This window comes from Cebidichthys violaceus, unplaced genomic scaffold, assembly GCF_023349555.1.
Source record: "Cebidichthys violaceus isolate CVI_PGR_0920_01 unplaced genomic scaffold, fCebVio1.0.p SCAF_16, whole genome shotgun sequence".
Lineage (NCBI taxonomy): Eukaryota > Metazoa > Chordata > Actinopteri > Perciformes > Stichaeidae > Cebidichthys > Cebidichthys violaceus.
Genome location: NW_027176329.1, coordinates 14,031,925 through 14,046,211, shown reverse-complemented (window position 1 = coordinate 14,046,211; position 14,287 = coordinate 14,031,925). Strand labels below are relative to the sequence as shown.

Sequence of the window (14,287 nt, the reverse complement as noted above, 5' to 3'; positions counted from 1 at the left end):
ATTAATCGTAACCTGTTAAATTGAGTGTTATATTTTCAGCTATGTGGCTGCTCACATGGAGCGCTGAGTCATACAACCTTCATCATGACGAAAGAAAGTATCCCAGCAACCAAGGCTGCCTATCGGCCATCTTCTCGACAGTTTTCATCCCTTCAGTGCTTGTAGATTCATTCATCCTTTCTCTCTTCACCCTCTAGTGATTTGGCTACTTGATTTGTATATAAAATCAATGCAATTATGCAAACATAAAAATAGTCTTTTTAGACAAAGATCAAAGATTATGAACCAGAGAGACAGCTTCTTACTCTGGGTTCCTTGATAGGGGCACTAAATGTAAATCACTGCAGCCAAAATAAACAGGATCAGGTCTGAACTTGAAGTTATGAACCTGAAAGTTTGATTTAATAGAAGTCTGGTCAACTCTAAAATTTCACCAATTTAATTTCATCAAAAATGTGATCTTTATCAAAATATGACCAAACTCATGTAACTATCGCTGCTACTGAGGCCTTGTTCATAAGGAGAAACCAACCGTCCAGTGGAGACAGCGGTCCTGCAGAGTTGCTGCTGGTGCTCTCTCGCTCCTGCTCCGACGTCGCCCTCTTCAGGCGAGGAGCAGGAAGTGGTCCTTTGGCAGATGAGCTGCCTGCTGGAGCCTCAGCAGACTCATCTGAGAAACGGAGAACAAAAGAGTTAGTACAAATACACATTTATATGAGAATTAATTTCCTGCTAGGGGTAATAAAGATATTTTGAAACAGCTGTTCTTGTCTGTCTGAGAAAAAATAAATAATAATCTGAGAGCCACTAGCATAGTATGTTTTTTGTATCCCTGTTCCTCCAAATCGTTGCCTACCGAAGATGTAGGTGCTGCCCGGCCTGGGGCTGGTCGGACTGGCAGGACTGAGGGGCCCAGAAGTCCGGGGCCCAAGCGGAGGTTTGGCGGCCTGGGGTGGGGGCGGTTTGGGGGTGACGCTGGGAGGTTTCGACCTGGGAGTCGGCTCTGGTTTGGACTCATCAGCGTCTGCTGAGACAACGGGATGGAGGGAAATGACAAGAGACAGTTTAAGAGTGATATAAACTACAACATTTAACCTTCTAAGTATGGATAGAAATTCCCACATAGGTCAACAGGTAACATGAAACTCACCTTTATCATTGTCCACATTGTCCTGTAAGGATGACAACTCAGCCTGGAAACAGAGAGGACAGCTTTTATTCAAGTTGTTGTAGACAATTACTAAACTTGCTACTACTACTAAAACTGAAAATGTAATTCCACAATAGCATATATATCTCACTCAAACTCAAGTTTGGTCATAGACTGCCCATAGGTGAAAATTAAAATGCGTTCAGTAGAATTTTTACTCAAAATAAATTAAGGCCTCTTGTCTTATAAAGCCTCTTTTTTTGATGCGATTTACTATCAATCAGGCCTAATCCATTTCCATGCATTAATAACAGCAAGAAGTGCAAACCTTCACAACAAGGTATCATGTATAAAATATAAAAGTTGATCTGAATGTTTCAGCCCTCGTCAGTACACACTTTTTAGCTGTTGCCATGGAAAACAGCAACTATACTACAAGACACATTTTTAAAATTGTTAAAAATGTTATTTCATCCTGCTCTATGTTCTCACGTTTGTATTGAGGCTTTCTGTTAAAAAAGATATTGGTTTAATGATGGTATCAAATGCTATTAGTAGTGTTGACCCATAAGCTCCACCCACTTTCTTTTCAGCCATTCTTCCCTGTCTGGCCTTCATCTCAGCCAGCAGGTCCATGCCCATCACAGGGACCCCAATATGGCGGGGAATGTGGAGGTTCTCCTTCTTCTCCACATTCTCCACATTCTCCTCCTCAGCAGGGTCAGCGGCGGTCTGAGAGATCTCCATTTCAGAATCCGTGTGGTCCGAGGATGGAGCCCTGTGGAGTTCCTGATGGGGCTCCGCCACAGTGCCCGGGTTTCTCGCGGGAGGAGTGGGGGGTGTTGGCGTCGCTTCCTCCGTCACTTGGGTAATAGAGGGAGAGGGTGAAGCGGAGGCGGAGGAGGCAGGGTGGGGTGGAGTGATGGAGGCGGTGGATCCGTGGCTCTTCTCTGAGCGGGACGTCCGGGATTTGATGAGGTTAAAGAAACCGCTCTTTCTGGATTCCCGTTTCTTATCTGCTGCTTCCTGCGTGCTGGAGGACGGACCTCTCACAGTGGGGAGTCTAGAGAATGTATTAGAAAGAAATATACTTTTATTCAGCCTTACAAACCAACAAAATCTCACATTTTCATATGGTTACTTTTTATGCCGATGACACACAACTTTACTTCACTTTTAATCACACTGATGTTGGGAGATTTTACAGAGTTGTTGTTAACACAAATCGTCATCAAAGAATGTGAAGACATTATGTTTTTTTTGTGTTCCTTATGTGCACGTCACAATTGTTTCAGTTTGAAGCTGAACTCTTACTTGAAGCTGAGTTTAATGACTTTCTTGGAGAAGAAGTCCTCCAGGCCCTCGTCCAGCTTTCCCATGATGCTGTTCTGCTCTGCCTCCTGCGACGTTGAGCTGCCGGCGGCCTTCTGCTGAGAAGAGGTGGAGACAGAGAGAAGAGACTTAACATTTGTTGAAGAATAAATAAATAAATAATTAAATTAAACAATAATTCAGTTTATATTAGCTATGTCAGGACTATTCATCTTAGCACACATATTTTTTAGCATTAATAGATTTAGATTTCATAAATGATGAATCTGTGTGCTAGTACTAGAGAAAAGACAACAAAAGAAAACAAAACACAGATTCGTATCACTGATGATTTGGGTATTAAACCTACAGCTGGTCGGCTGGGTTTTGTCCTCTTCTTGGGTTTCGGTCGGAGTTTGGTGTGATGCTCCAGCATCTTGTGCTCCACAGGCGGCAACTCGCCCAAACAGACAGGCTTTGTATCCAGTGGAGTAGGGAGAGGCGGGAGGTCTCCATAGTAGGATGACGCTCTGTCCAATGGCTGTGCAGGAGGAGGAGGAAGAGGAGGGTCCTCCACATGGATAGGAACCTCCTCCAGAGCCTTGTCCAGGTCAAACTCCATCTCTGTCGGACAAACAGAAGGAAAAGTTAACAGTTAATAATGATTAGCGCTTACTGGACTTTTAGGACTCATTCCTGCAGCACTCTATAGACACCATAATGTACAATTGGAGCCGGAAATGAAGTGCAGGGACAGTATGGATTGTGTCTGTTGTTGTTATTAAAAAAAAAGTTGCTTCCTGACGTAACTTTATGTAATTTTCTGTCACTCACCAAACGCCACAGAGACGGGTCGCAGCATCCTCACCAGAATACTCCTCCTCTTGGATTTAGGAGTCATCTAAAGAGAAAAAACAGGTTTTTATCTTGATTTTTTTAAGTACAAATTCCTGGTGTTAGGATGAGATGTGTTGGTTTTACAGCAGACTTTTAAAACATTCTTATGGTGCTTCTATTGGTTTCTGGTGTCTATGCAGACTATTCCGAACCCATTTTATACAGGCTGAAACGCAGTGACTGGTGTAAAAGAGTTTGTGTCGTTGTGTGTTTTCTAACAATGCAGCCGTCCAAATCCTGCAGCCCAGCTTTCTGGTCCCGGCCGTGGCTTTGCTTCCGTTCCTGGTTGTGTTTCTCCGGCTGCAGAACCGTCTCATCCAGAACCTCCGTCTCCATCGGGGGCTCGTGGTGCAGCAGAGGGTGACGCTTCCTGATCACATGGTCGCCCTGGAGACAGACGGAGGACGCAGGGAAGGTAGATGAATGGACAGAGAAACAAGACAGACAGACAGACAGACAGACAGACAGGTGGAGAGGACTCTAACCAGAGTATGTTGCGATCTGGACAAAGACTCCAGAATCTCATCCACGATGCGATCTGACAGAAACGACGCCATGCTCAGCTTCACTTCACTGTTCAAAAAACAAAACAGAAAATCTCATTCAGGCTTCAAAATCTCCATTTGACCAACATGACGTGTTACACAACTGTCCAAATGATGGGCTACCTGTCGGCTGTGTGAGTCTTGTTTACTCTTTGTAAAGTGTTCAGAGTTTAGTCCTTCAGGAAGATCCACTGACTAGACTTTCTGTGCGTCAGAGGCCCGTTTCAGAAAAATGATTTGCAACCACTACTAAAACTCAAACTGTAAATGGTGTCAGCGTAACGTTTAACAGATGATCCGGCACGGCTCTTGCATACTTAGTCATACAAGGTTTGCAAGTATGGTGCTTGTTTGATTGGTAAGTAAGTAAAGTTTGAATTATGTAGCACTTTGAAAACAATCTGCTTCAAAATAAAAAGCATTAAAAATCAGAACATCAATGAATAAAGTTTAGATCAGTGATTAAACATTTGGTGAAACATGTTAAAATAACTGGGCCCAATATCAGGTCTGTATAATGGGACCCAGTGGTACCATGAAAAAAAGACTGATATTGTAGCTGGTCATTTAAAAGCACTGGCTTAGACTCCTGTAACGTCACAGAAAACCAATTCGTTATGGAAGCACATGACGGATGTCTGGAGAAATAAAAATGCATTAACCGCCTTGAAATCACACATCAGCTGCAGAATACTGGACTTGTTCTTTTCTGAAGACCGTAAGAAAGGGGCAAGACCTTACAATTCAATAACCTGGAGAAGCTAAAGCTAAGTTAACCATGTAACACACACACACACACACACACACACACACACACACACACACACACACACACACACACACACACGCACGCACATCAGACCTGATCTTGTTGATGATGTCGACCCCAGACTGCTCCAGCAGCGTGGTGGTGATGAAGCTGCGAGGGACGGTCATCCTCGTTGCTCCGGCCTTCAGCAGCTCCTGGCGAAGGCTGCTCCTCTTCATCACATGAGGACACAGGCCCTCAGCAGCGTCCACCATGGACACCAGCATTGTCTGGGGAGGAGTTAGCACAGATTAAACTTCACATTGAACTTCAGTTTGAGTTTATTTCACACAGAAGACTTGTTCTGCGTCAACAGCAGCTCAGTACCTGCAGCTGTTCGTCCATCACTCGGGCAACCTCTCCAGCCATCGACTCCAGTTTGTCCTGAATGGCGCCGACACACGCGCCTGACCCTCCACTCTTCAGGTAGTGCAGGTTGGGGAGCAGCTGGAGGGACGAGGGAAAAGAGGCAGAGAGACAGAAAGAAGGAGACAGCGAGGGATTTTTAACGGTTTACCAGTAGAGGATGGGTACATTTTTAGCTCTAAAAGTTTAATATCCATCTTGTTGAGCCAAAACTGCAAAAAAAGCAGATTTATTGTTCAAGTTCTGCCTTAAAGCTATTGTGAGGAACTTAATGTTGTGTTGATTCTGGCGGTCCCTGTGTGGACTAACGTGGTAGTGTTTCTGAGCACCAGATTCCCTTTAGAAAACCTCTCATTTTACTGCAGCAGGGTCTGACAGTCTTCTCCTCTCAGTCCTGGTTTTGGTTCTCCCGTGCCTCCCTTCCCTCCAGCGGGTCCAGCAATATGTCATGGGTCTCCAGCAGCGTGGTGTCGGTGTTGGCTCCCAGAGAGGAGAAGCTCTGCTCCTGGAGGAGGAGGAGGAGGAGGAGGAGACGCTGCTGCTGCCAGGAGCTGAGCTCTCCTCCTCCCTCCGGAGCTTCAGACTACAGGTCCAAGGCTGCAGGTGAAGCCGGATCTGGGTCTGTCCACGGCGGACCGGTCTCTGCTGGAGGATCTGAGTCTGTCCACAGAGGACCGGTCTCTGCTGGAGGATCTGGGTCTGTCCACAGTGGACCGGTCTCTGCTGGAGGATCTGGGTCTGTTCACGGTGGACCGATCTCTGCTGGAGTCTGAGCTGAAGGAGTTTCTGGTGAAGCTGGGTGTCGTAAATTGTTTCATCTGATTTGGCGGGGAATCGACTCAATGACGAGCCCCATCTTCACACTGATGGTCTATTTTACTGATGTGGGCCTTATAAAAAGGTATCAGTATTAATTTGAGACTGTTTCATAACCAGATAAAAGTTCCTCACAGTAACTTTAACTAGCCTGCTTATTGCTCTAAATGACATAAAAGTGAAGTTGCATCACTACAGCTGATCTAGGAGCTTGTTAGGTGTGATGTTAGTGTCTCAAGACAGACCGATCTATTGTCACGTCTTCTTACTTTCTTGGAGTTCCTGGCGTCTTTCATGAAGTTCTCAGCCACCTTCACGTCCTCCTGGACCGCGGTGGTCTCTGTGAACCTCAGAGAGTTCAGGTGGTCCTGCACCTTTACACAAATCATGTCCATCATCTGCGTCACAGAGAGGTTAGAGGTCAGGCAACGGACAGCAACGTGTTAAAGCAAAGGTCTGCTGATCTAGTGTGTGTGTGTGTGTGTGTGTGTGTGTGTGCCTGCCTGCTGCGTGGTGGTGGTGACTATTCCCTGCTGCAGCCTGTACGCCTGCTCCTGGAGGTATTTGCGCGTCTCGTGGTTCCTCAGCAGGTACTGCTCCATCTGCATCACAACAACACAACGAACTAAAATGTAACTCTCAAACATGTGGTATCAGATCATATTTAAAGAGTCTGAATACAACACAGTGGAGGCTACAGGGTGCTCTTTACAAAGAACAGGGCAGCAACCTTTAGCAAGGCCTCCTCCGTCTTCTCTGGGCTCCCCTTCAGCGCTTGAGCAGCATCCATGATGGGAATAGGCATGAAACGAATGGTGTGGTTCCTGATGGGGAGAGAAAATAGTACATTAGCATGACTTACTCCATAAGACTAGAACAGAGTAAGGACGGGACATATAGCACGCAAACAGCAAACGGGTTGCTTACTTCTCCAAAGCAGCAGCGACGTCCTGTAGACCCTGAGGGCTGATGTTGTTTCTGTCCCACACGATTGTCCTGCAGACACAAACATTTGGATTAAAACGTTTTTTTGAGTGACTCCTTGTCGCATGATCTAATGGAACTTTGTAAAAAGTCAGTCATTATTTTTTTAGATCATCACTGACCTGCAGAGAGATTGCTTGTTTGTGCCGAATTATTCAGTCAGGATGTCACATTGATGTGTAGTGGATATATGAAGCTAAGCATTCATACTTCCATTTTTTAAATCTGTTACATGGTTCGGCATTTTGCCCGTCGCCATCTTGGTTTTTCACAACCAGAAGTGACTCTAGAGGGTGGAGCTAAGAAACCGAACGCTGAATAAGACTTATTTAGGCGACCAAAGTGTTACAATTAACTTTCATGAAGTGAAAACACACTCTGAAAGTTCTAAAGATGTAAGACAAAAACACAGACAACTCCCAGACCGAACAACGCCGTCGTAGCAACCTGTCAATCACAGTAAGCCCCGCCCTAAAGCATACTCTGCTTTATGGTCTATTTGACTCTAAATGGATCATAATTTACTAAATGAACATCATGCTGTATTGAAGAAGACTTGAAACTAGAGATTGAGACCATAAACTCATGTTTACAACGTTTACTGAGGTAATAAATCAAGAGAGAAGTAGAGTCATTTTAGACTAGACTTCTATACAACCAGAGGAGTCGCCCCCTGATGGACATTAGAGAGAATGCAGCTTTAAGGCATGAAGGCTTCACTTTTCAGAACTGGACGTTGCTGTCACACAGCTTTAACATCTCCCAAACATAACTTTTGTTTGGAGGAGGATTCTGTTTTATTGCTCACCTGAGTTTGGTGTTGATCTGCAGGGCTTTGGCCAGCATCTTGGCCCCCATGTCTCCCATGGAGTTTCCACTGATGTCCAGTTTGGTCAGAGAGGTGTTGCTGCCCAGTGCGTTGAGGACGATGGACAGGTCGGTCTTCAGCTTGGAATCAGCCAGGGACAGCGAGGTCAGGGGCTGCACGAGAAACGACAGGCAGGTTGTTTATTGGATGGTTTTATCTAAAGGGACTAATAAAAGCTTCAGTATAAAATAAAGGCTTAAGTGATGGGTATCAAAGGGAACAGAAGGAAGACACAAAGAACTTACTGAGTCCTCCTCTTGAATCATGTGAACCAGGTTGTCCAGAACCTGAGACACATTTCTGGGGAAAAGTGACAAAACCAATGTAGTGAGTAATTCAATTAAATCAATAAAAACAATCCAGGAATGTAAGGTTTTAGGAAGTGCTGGAATGCTTTGTGTGTGTCACCCACTTGGACTTGATGTTGTTGAAGTTTTTGCCCATTGACAGGTGTCTGATGGAGCGGTTCTTGGCCAACCAGACCAGCAGGGTGGTCAGATCCATGTCCAGACCTGAGGGAAACAGACCAGGCCGCCATCAAAGTCAATACAGCGGCCATCGTTAATGTTCCAAATCTAAAAAAAAGTTTCCTCACTGTTGTCAGAAATGTCCAGACTGGAGATGTTGGGAATCTCAGCCACACAACCCTCCAGGATCTGGGAGCCTCCTGAACGCAGCTGAGAGAAAAAGAAAATAAACTTAGTTAAACAATATGTCGGTGTTAGTTTTTTTACTACATGCTGAATTTAAACAAGAGAGCTGAGCTTCATGTCAGTTTTTTACCTCGCAGCAGCTGAGATCCAGAGACACGTCACTGAGGTTTGGGTTGCAGCCGAGTCCCAACAACAAGGCTCTGCAGACAGAAAAGCCAGTGACTCATCAGACGGTTTGACAACAGCTTGCAGAGAGCAATGACATTGCTTTAAGGGTAACTGTGGTATCTTTGAACTTGGACCCGAGTCCAGTACTGGTCCAGTACTGAGGGAGAGCGCTGCAGACGGCAGCTGCTAAACGGGCTGTAATGTGATCACTCAGGGTCCACTATAAGCGTTTCTTTTTGCCCCTTAAAAAGGGTCAGATTGTTATTATTATTAAGTGTCTGACAACATTATGGAAAGAACCCTTCAGATAAAATAAAACGTCTGTTTTACCTTTCGCTTTTTGTTTATCATTGTGTCATGTGAATCATGAGTGAGAGTAGGAGAGAGGATTGATTCTCCAAGCGAGACACACAACAACATCAACAACAGACAGGATCAAGCAAAAGGTAAAGAAAAGAAAAAAAAACAATAACTACGAAAAAACAAGCACTTTTAATGGACGTACAATGACGGTGATGAGTTGTCCCGATATGATCACATTACAGTTTAGTGGTTTCTGTCTGCAGCGTTCTCCCTCAATACAGGACCAATTAAAAAAACTGTTCGTCACTTCGACACAAAAAACAAGGGAAAATAGGGTCCAGTTTTTAAAATATCGAGGTTATCTTACAGCTTGAGATTTTTAGGAAAAAAGGTAATTCGGTTGGCTGCATGTTTATCATTTCTCTTCACTTTGCGTGACTTGAACAATTATGCAAAATGGCAACTCCTTAAGAAGCCTTCTCTCTCAGTGAAACGGTTTATCCGAATGCTATAAATATTTAGTTATTAAAGGGAAAATGTAGCCAAACTGTACATATTCCCTCATAGCTATAAGCCGAAATGATGCAAATGAAACTCCTTCTCTGATTCTGTTCTGGTCTACAGTGAGCGATCAGCTTTGTGTCTTCAGGCTTCTCTATTTTCTTACTTGAGAGCCTCCAGAGGCAGCCTGGTTCCCGACAGGCTGACTGAGCTCAGAGCCTGAGCGCTGCTGAAGAACTGCTTAAAGGACGGAGAGATTTCTTTGCACTTCCTGTGTGGATGTGAGGAGAGACGTGTTAATGGACTAATGAACATCTCATACTGTTAAATGTACATTTAAACTGTATATATTTGTTGAACATTGGGAGAAATAATCTGTCAATCCAGTCCATCTGCAGGTCCAAAGTCAGAGATAACGTAGTCTGCAACGTATCTGTAATATTAGATATGTTAATGAGTTGACTGACAGAAGGATTGAGCTTAATATCTGACCTGTGAGAGAAGACGGACTTCGACATGTTGAGGACGGAGAGATGCTTCAAAGATCCTCTGAGCAGAGACGCACACACCTAAAAAAAAACAACAACACAAAACTGAACTTCAGCTAAATTAAAACCACGATCAACTTTACCTCTTTCACAATGTGTAGACCACTTTTGTGAGGAATATAAACATGGTACTGTGTGTTGAAAAAGTGTGTATAATTGCTTGTATGTGTATGTGTGAGCTGCTTTTACCTGCTCCAGAGAGCAGTCGCTGTTGGACAGGTCCAAGGTCTCCAGGCAGTTTGGATGACTCAGGAAGCTGTGCAGGTTCTGTGCAGAAAAACAAACAAACTCAGATTTCCCAACTCTTCAGGAACTTTAATTCTGTCCATTCTGTATTCTGGGGTTGAGATTTTGTCTTGAAGGTGGAGGTGAGAGAGGGAGGGGAGGTGGAGGCGTACCTGCAGGTCGTCGCCTCTGAGCGAGTTTCCCGACAGGTCGAGGTGTGCGAGAGCGGCGGCGACCGACGGGTTGGCGCCGAGAGCCTGACAGAGGCTGTTCACACCTGCAAGACATGGCAAACATACTTTTAGTCTCCGAAAACAATAATTCAGGACAATAATGACGTGTTACTGTATCTGTGTGCTCACCTTTAGGAGACATGGAGGTCCTGGACAGGTTCAGGTGCTTTAGGCCCATGGGAAGTTTGGCGAGTTGAGCACTCAGAGCAGAAATGCCTGCATAAAATAACACAGACTCATTGAATGTTATTAGACTTTAGAGAGCTGACGGCCACCAGAGGGCGCATGACATCATCTATGAGCCCTCTGTGATTAATAACAGTAAAGGTGGTTGTGTGTGTGTGTGTGTGTGTGTGTGTGTGTGTGTGTACGTGATAACCTTTGTCCTCCAGTGAGTTGTTGCTCAGGTTGAGTGTGTGCAGCGTGGAGGCCGGGTTGTACGACAGAGCGCTGGCCAGTTTCTGAGCAAAATCACTGAAGAAGAGAAAGAAACAAGACAACACGATCACGTATGTGATGTTGTCAAACTTCATAAACGCACAACCAATAAGAAAACAAACACACAATTTGATATCCTGAATGGACTTTGTGTCCTGGTCACAAACGGTTTATTTACTCGTATTTGAGTGCAAGGAATCGGGCTGACAGAAATAATTAACACCTCTGACCTTTTAAGTCCAGTGTTGTCCAGCACCAGCTCCTCCAGCCGGCTGGACCGAGCCACCACTCTCAAGATCTGGTCACAAATATCAGTCGACTGCAGGAACACACACACACACACACACACACACACACACACACACACACACACACACACACACACACACACACACACACACACAGGTCTTGAATTTCATTTGATCTCAGGAAGATTTGTTTTTGACTAACTGGAGGTCATGATTGACAATTTTTCATGTCCGTTCTGTCCATATCAAATGGTTCCTACTGTCACATTCTAGGTGCACAGTTGCTTGTATTAATGTTACCAGTTTGTAGTCTTTGGTGGAGAGTTTAGTGAACCACTGGTTGTACTCCAGAGCGGCGATGATCGCCACCAGATCCCTGCAGGGAAGAAAAGGTTAAAAAAGACAAAGCAAATTAAACCCTCCAGATGTAGCAGCCAGGGAGTGATAATAAGAATGATCCGTGATAAGACAATAAAACACAACACAAATCCCACATGTTTAAAAGACCGGAGGATAAAATTCTTTCTCATCATCTCACAAAGTCACAGAAACGCTGAGCAGAGAACATACCTGTTCTCCAGGTGAATGAAGTCCTGCAGGTTGAGCTCTCTGGTGTCCTGAGTGAGATAGATGGTGTCCACGTCCTGGAGGAGGGGAAGATGACAACAACAGGAGATGAGAGGAAATAGCTTCACCGTGGTGTGTTCAGGGACATTACAAAATACTTCAACAGCAGCAGAAAAGAAAAACGATGGAAACACAAATGGAGGTAAAAACGGAGACGAGGTACAACTTGGCAGTAAGAAAATCTGTCACAGAAGAAGAAAAGATGAGAAGCAAAAAAGAAACAGCAGAAGAAAACAAAAGGAGTAGAAAAGGTAGAAGAGAAAAGAAGCAGAAGAATAAAGGAGGAGAAAATAAAGAAAACATATCCCATCAGGAAGCATCCGAAGCTCACACATTGGCATAAATATTAAGCGGAAGAAAAACAATAATAAGCTTAGAAGATAAAGAAGTAGTAGCAGAAAAAAAGGAGGAGAATAAGAACCACAAAACGTGTTTAAAGTCAGAAGATAAAAAATCGAACAAGTGAAAAAAGAATGTATAAAGACAAACAAAAACTAGAAATCTCAGTGTGGAGCACTGACCCATTGGACCTCCTCTCTGTAGGGCAGACCCAGGTAGTCACACACACACCAGTACTGATGAGAAAACCCGCCTGCAAAGAGTCGACACGACAACTTTCAGCACTTAAATACACTTTAAACGTTTGACTGGGTACGTTTTTTTTTCATTTTTAAGGCTGATTTACCACACGGTCCCAGATCTGCAGAGCCCTGTTCGTCCCAGACGGCCTGCAGGGACGCCGTCCTCTCTGGAGGCTTCAGACTCAACTTCTTCATCACCTTCCTTCCTTACAGAGAGGAAGAGGAAGAGGCATAAGGAAAATAAGAAAGTATTTCTTTCACTTAGAACAACTCTCAAGTCATTTATCTTTAACTTTAAACATGAGTTGTATTGTTTAAGGTTCCTTCCTGTCCTACTCCCTGCCTCCTTTCCTCTCACTGGACCCTCAGCCTGGTACCTACACAGGTGAGCTGGCGGGGCAGATCCGCTGCAGACAGCTGCCGATGTGAGCGATCACCTCGTCCACTTCCTCCGCCGAGCCGAGCCGGAGGCTCCACGGACCGCGCTCATACTCCAACACCAGCTGCAGGGGGCGACACACACACACACACACACACACACACACACACACACACACACACACACACACACACACACACACACACACACACACACACACACACACACACACACACACACACACACACACACACACACACACACACACACACACACACACACACACACACACACACACACCTTCAGTATCTTCTTCCTGAAACATCATCAGTGTTGAAAGACATCAGTGATTTTGGTTTCTGTGTGTGTTTGTGTAACTTCTAAGCTGCGGTTTCAGGTGTGTTTATTGGTCATAAATGTAATGCACGTTGAGCGTTGCATTGTTGTGTGTGTGTGTGTGTGTGTGTGTGTGTGTGTGTGTGTGTACCTGAGTGGGCTTGTTGCTGCTGATTCCCTGGATATCCAGGTAGCTGAAGGAGTGTTCAACCTAAAATGAGCATGGAGAAGACAGATTATGAAATATGAGTACATATACCAAGTTAATGTTGTATTTCTAAATCATATTCATGGAGGAGTTTATTAGGAAAATACACAAACAGAAACGTTTTTTCTATCAACGAATCACAAATGGAAAGTTATGTCTCCCAAAAGGAGAACTCCCCCCACAATGTGGACACTTCTCAGGAAAAAAAAAAAAAAACCCTAAACGGATTAGTGTGTCTCTTCCTGAGAACCGGAGGATTTTCCCAGGAAACTTTTATATCGGACACAGACGCACACGTGTGTTTGTCAAATCCTTCATTAACTGGACGTAGAGAGATTATCGGCGACGTACACACACTCTGAGGTGTATCGGCTTTTAATGTATGAAAGCAGCTTGTGTTCCATTAAAAAGTACATTAGTTTAAACAATGTGGGAACTATTTGTTTCCCCACAAGGACACGACTATCCACCCGTCACTCATATGTTGAGCTTTGAGCCAGAGTTTGTATTTGTTTTGGAGGGTTCACACATTTATTTTACAAATCAAAGCAGCAGGAGGAAGGAAAAATTAGAAAGAGAGAAACAGAGAGAAAGTATTTCAGTCTACAGCTCTAACTAACTGTAAGTGTCCGTGGCGATTTTGGATATTTCATGGCTTGTGTTTTCTTAGCTCAAATAAAAGGAAATCTTAATGCTTCATCATACATGATGCCTTAGACCAGACCTCAGCGAGGCGTGGACAGCATGTGGACACAACCGGGACAATTTATCAAACGTCACCCCCACATGTAAGGCTCCTCTCCTGAGAGGTTTAAGAGCAGGAAAACTGTGCTGGAGCCCAGCTGAGGCCGGCTGTCTGAGTCCTGTGAAGTTACTGCTGATGAAAACACATTTCCTGATCGGGTCACCACGGCCTCAGTAGCGTGGAAGAAGAACACAAGAGAAAGGTGCTGGAAAGATATCAGACAAGAAATAAACAAAGATCGTAGAAAAGTATAAAAGTAACTGTTATAACCTGTAACCTTTTTCAATCAACCATTGAACCTATAAACCTTTTGAATTTTTGATAGAAGTGATTAAACCTACAACTTGTT

The 14,287-nt window shown here is 44.3% G+C and overlaps 1 protein-coding gene across 3 annotated transcripts in view; it reads right to left on the bottom strand.

Annotated features, from left to right (window-relative positions):
• Nucleotides 1-14,287, bottom strand: part of LOC137872914 (F-actin-uncapping protein LRRC16A) — a 31,360-nt gene that overhangs the window by 3,141 nt on the left and 13,932 nt on the right. Inside the window, exons 4-36 of one of the 3 annotated variants that reach the window (XM_068711422.1) lie at nucleotides 13,137-13,196; nucleotides 12,652-12,773; nucleotides 12,375-12,472; nucleotides 12,211-12,281; nucleotides 11,633-11,706; nucleotides 11,363-11,438; nucleotides 11,045-11,133; nucleotides 10,756-10,850; nucleotides 10,506-10,592; nucleotides 10,317-10,420; nucleotides 10,108-10,185; nucleotides 9,863-9,939; nucleotides 9,537-9,641; nucleotides 8,529-8,598; nucleotides 8,341-8,422; nucleotides 8,158-8,257; nucleotides 7,991-8,045; nucleotides 7,686-7,858; nucleotides 6,821-6,889; nucleotides 6,624-6,717; nucleotides 6,397-6,495; nucleotides 6,163-6,291; nucleotides 5,039-5,158; nucleotides 4,766-4,941; nucleotides 3,844-3,931; nucleotides 3,578-3,745; nucleotides 3,296-3,362; nucleotides 2,832-3,085; nucleotides 2,465-2,580; nucleotides 1,733-2,213; nucleotides 1,151-1,193; nucleotides 857-1,027; nucleotides 533-670 (exon numbers count right to left, since the gene is read on the bottom strand). In XM_068711422.1, coding sequence (XP_068567523.1) covers nucleotides 533-670; nucleotides 857-1,027; nucleotides 1,151-1,193; nucleotides 1,733-2,213; nucleotides 2,465-2,580; nucleotides 2,832-3,085; nucleotides 3,296-3,362; nucleotides 3,578-3,745; nucleotides 3,844-3,931; nucleotides 4,766-4,941; nucleotides 5,039-5,158; nucleotides 6,163-6,291; nucleotides 6,397-6,495; nucleotides 6,624-6,717; nucleotides 6,821-6,889; nucleotides 7,686-7,858; nucleotides 7,991-8,045; nucleotides 8,158-8,257; nucleotides 8,341-8,422; nucleotides 8,529-8,598; nucleotides 9,537-9,641; nucleotides 9,863-9,939; nucleotides 10,108-10,185; nucleotides 10,317-10,420; nucleotides 10,506-10,592; nucleotides 10,756-10,850; nucleotides 11,045-11,133; nucleotides 11,363-11,438; nucleotides 11,633-11,706; nucleotides 12,211-12,281; nucleotides 12,375-12,472; nucleotides 12,652-12,773; nucleotides 13,137-13,196 — 3,829 coding nt within the window. The remainder of the gene's footprint in view (nucleotides 1-532; nucleotides 671-856; nucleotides 1,028-1,150; nucleotides 1,194-1,732; nucleotides 2,214-2,464; nucleotides 2,581-2,831; nucleotides 3,086-3,295; nucleotides 3,363-3,577; nucleotides 3,746-3,843; nucleotides 3,932-4,765; nucleotides 4,942-5,038; nucleotides 5,159-6,162; nucleotides 6,292-6,396; nucleotides 6,496-6,623; nucleotides 6,718-6,820; nucleotides 6,890-7,685; nucleotides 7,859-7,990; nucleotides 8,046-8,157; nucleotides 8,258-8,340; nucleotides 8,423-8,528; nucleotides 8,599-9,536; nucleotides 9,642-9,862; nucleotides 9,940-10,107; nucleotides 10,186-10,316; nucleotides 10,421-10,505; nucleotides 10,593-10,755; nucleotides 10,851-11,044; nucleotides 11,134-11,362; nucleotides 11,439-11,632; nucleotides 11,707-12,210; nucleotides 12,282-12,374; nucleotides 12,473-12,651; nucleotides 12,774-13,136; nucleotides 13,197-14,287) is intronic. The other 2 variants (XM_068711425.1, XM_068711423.1) reach the window with 2 other exon arrangements.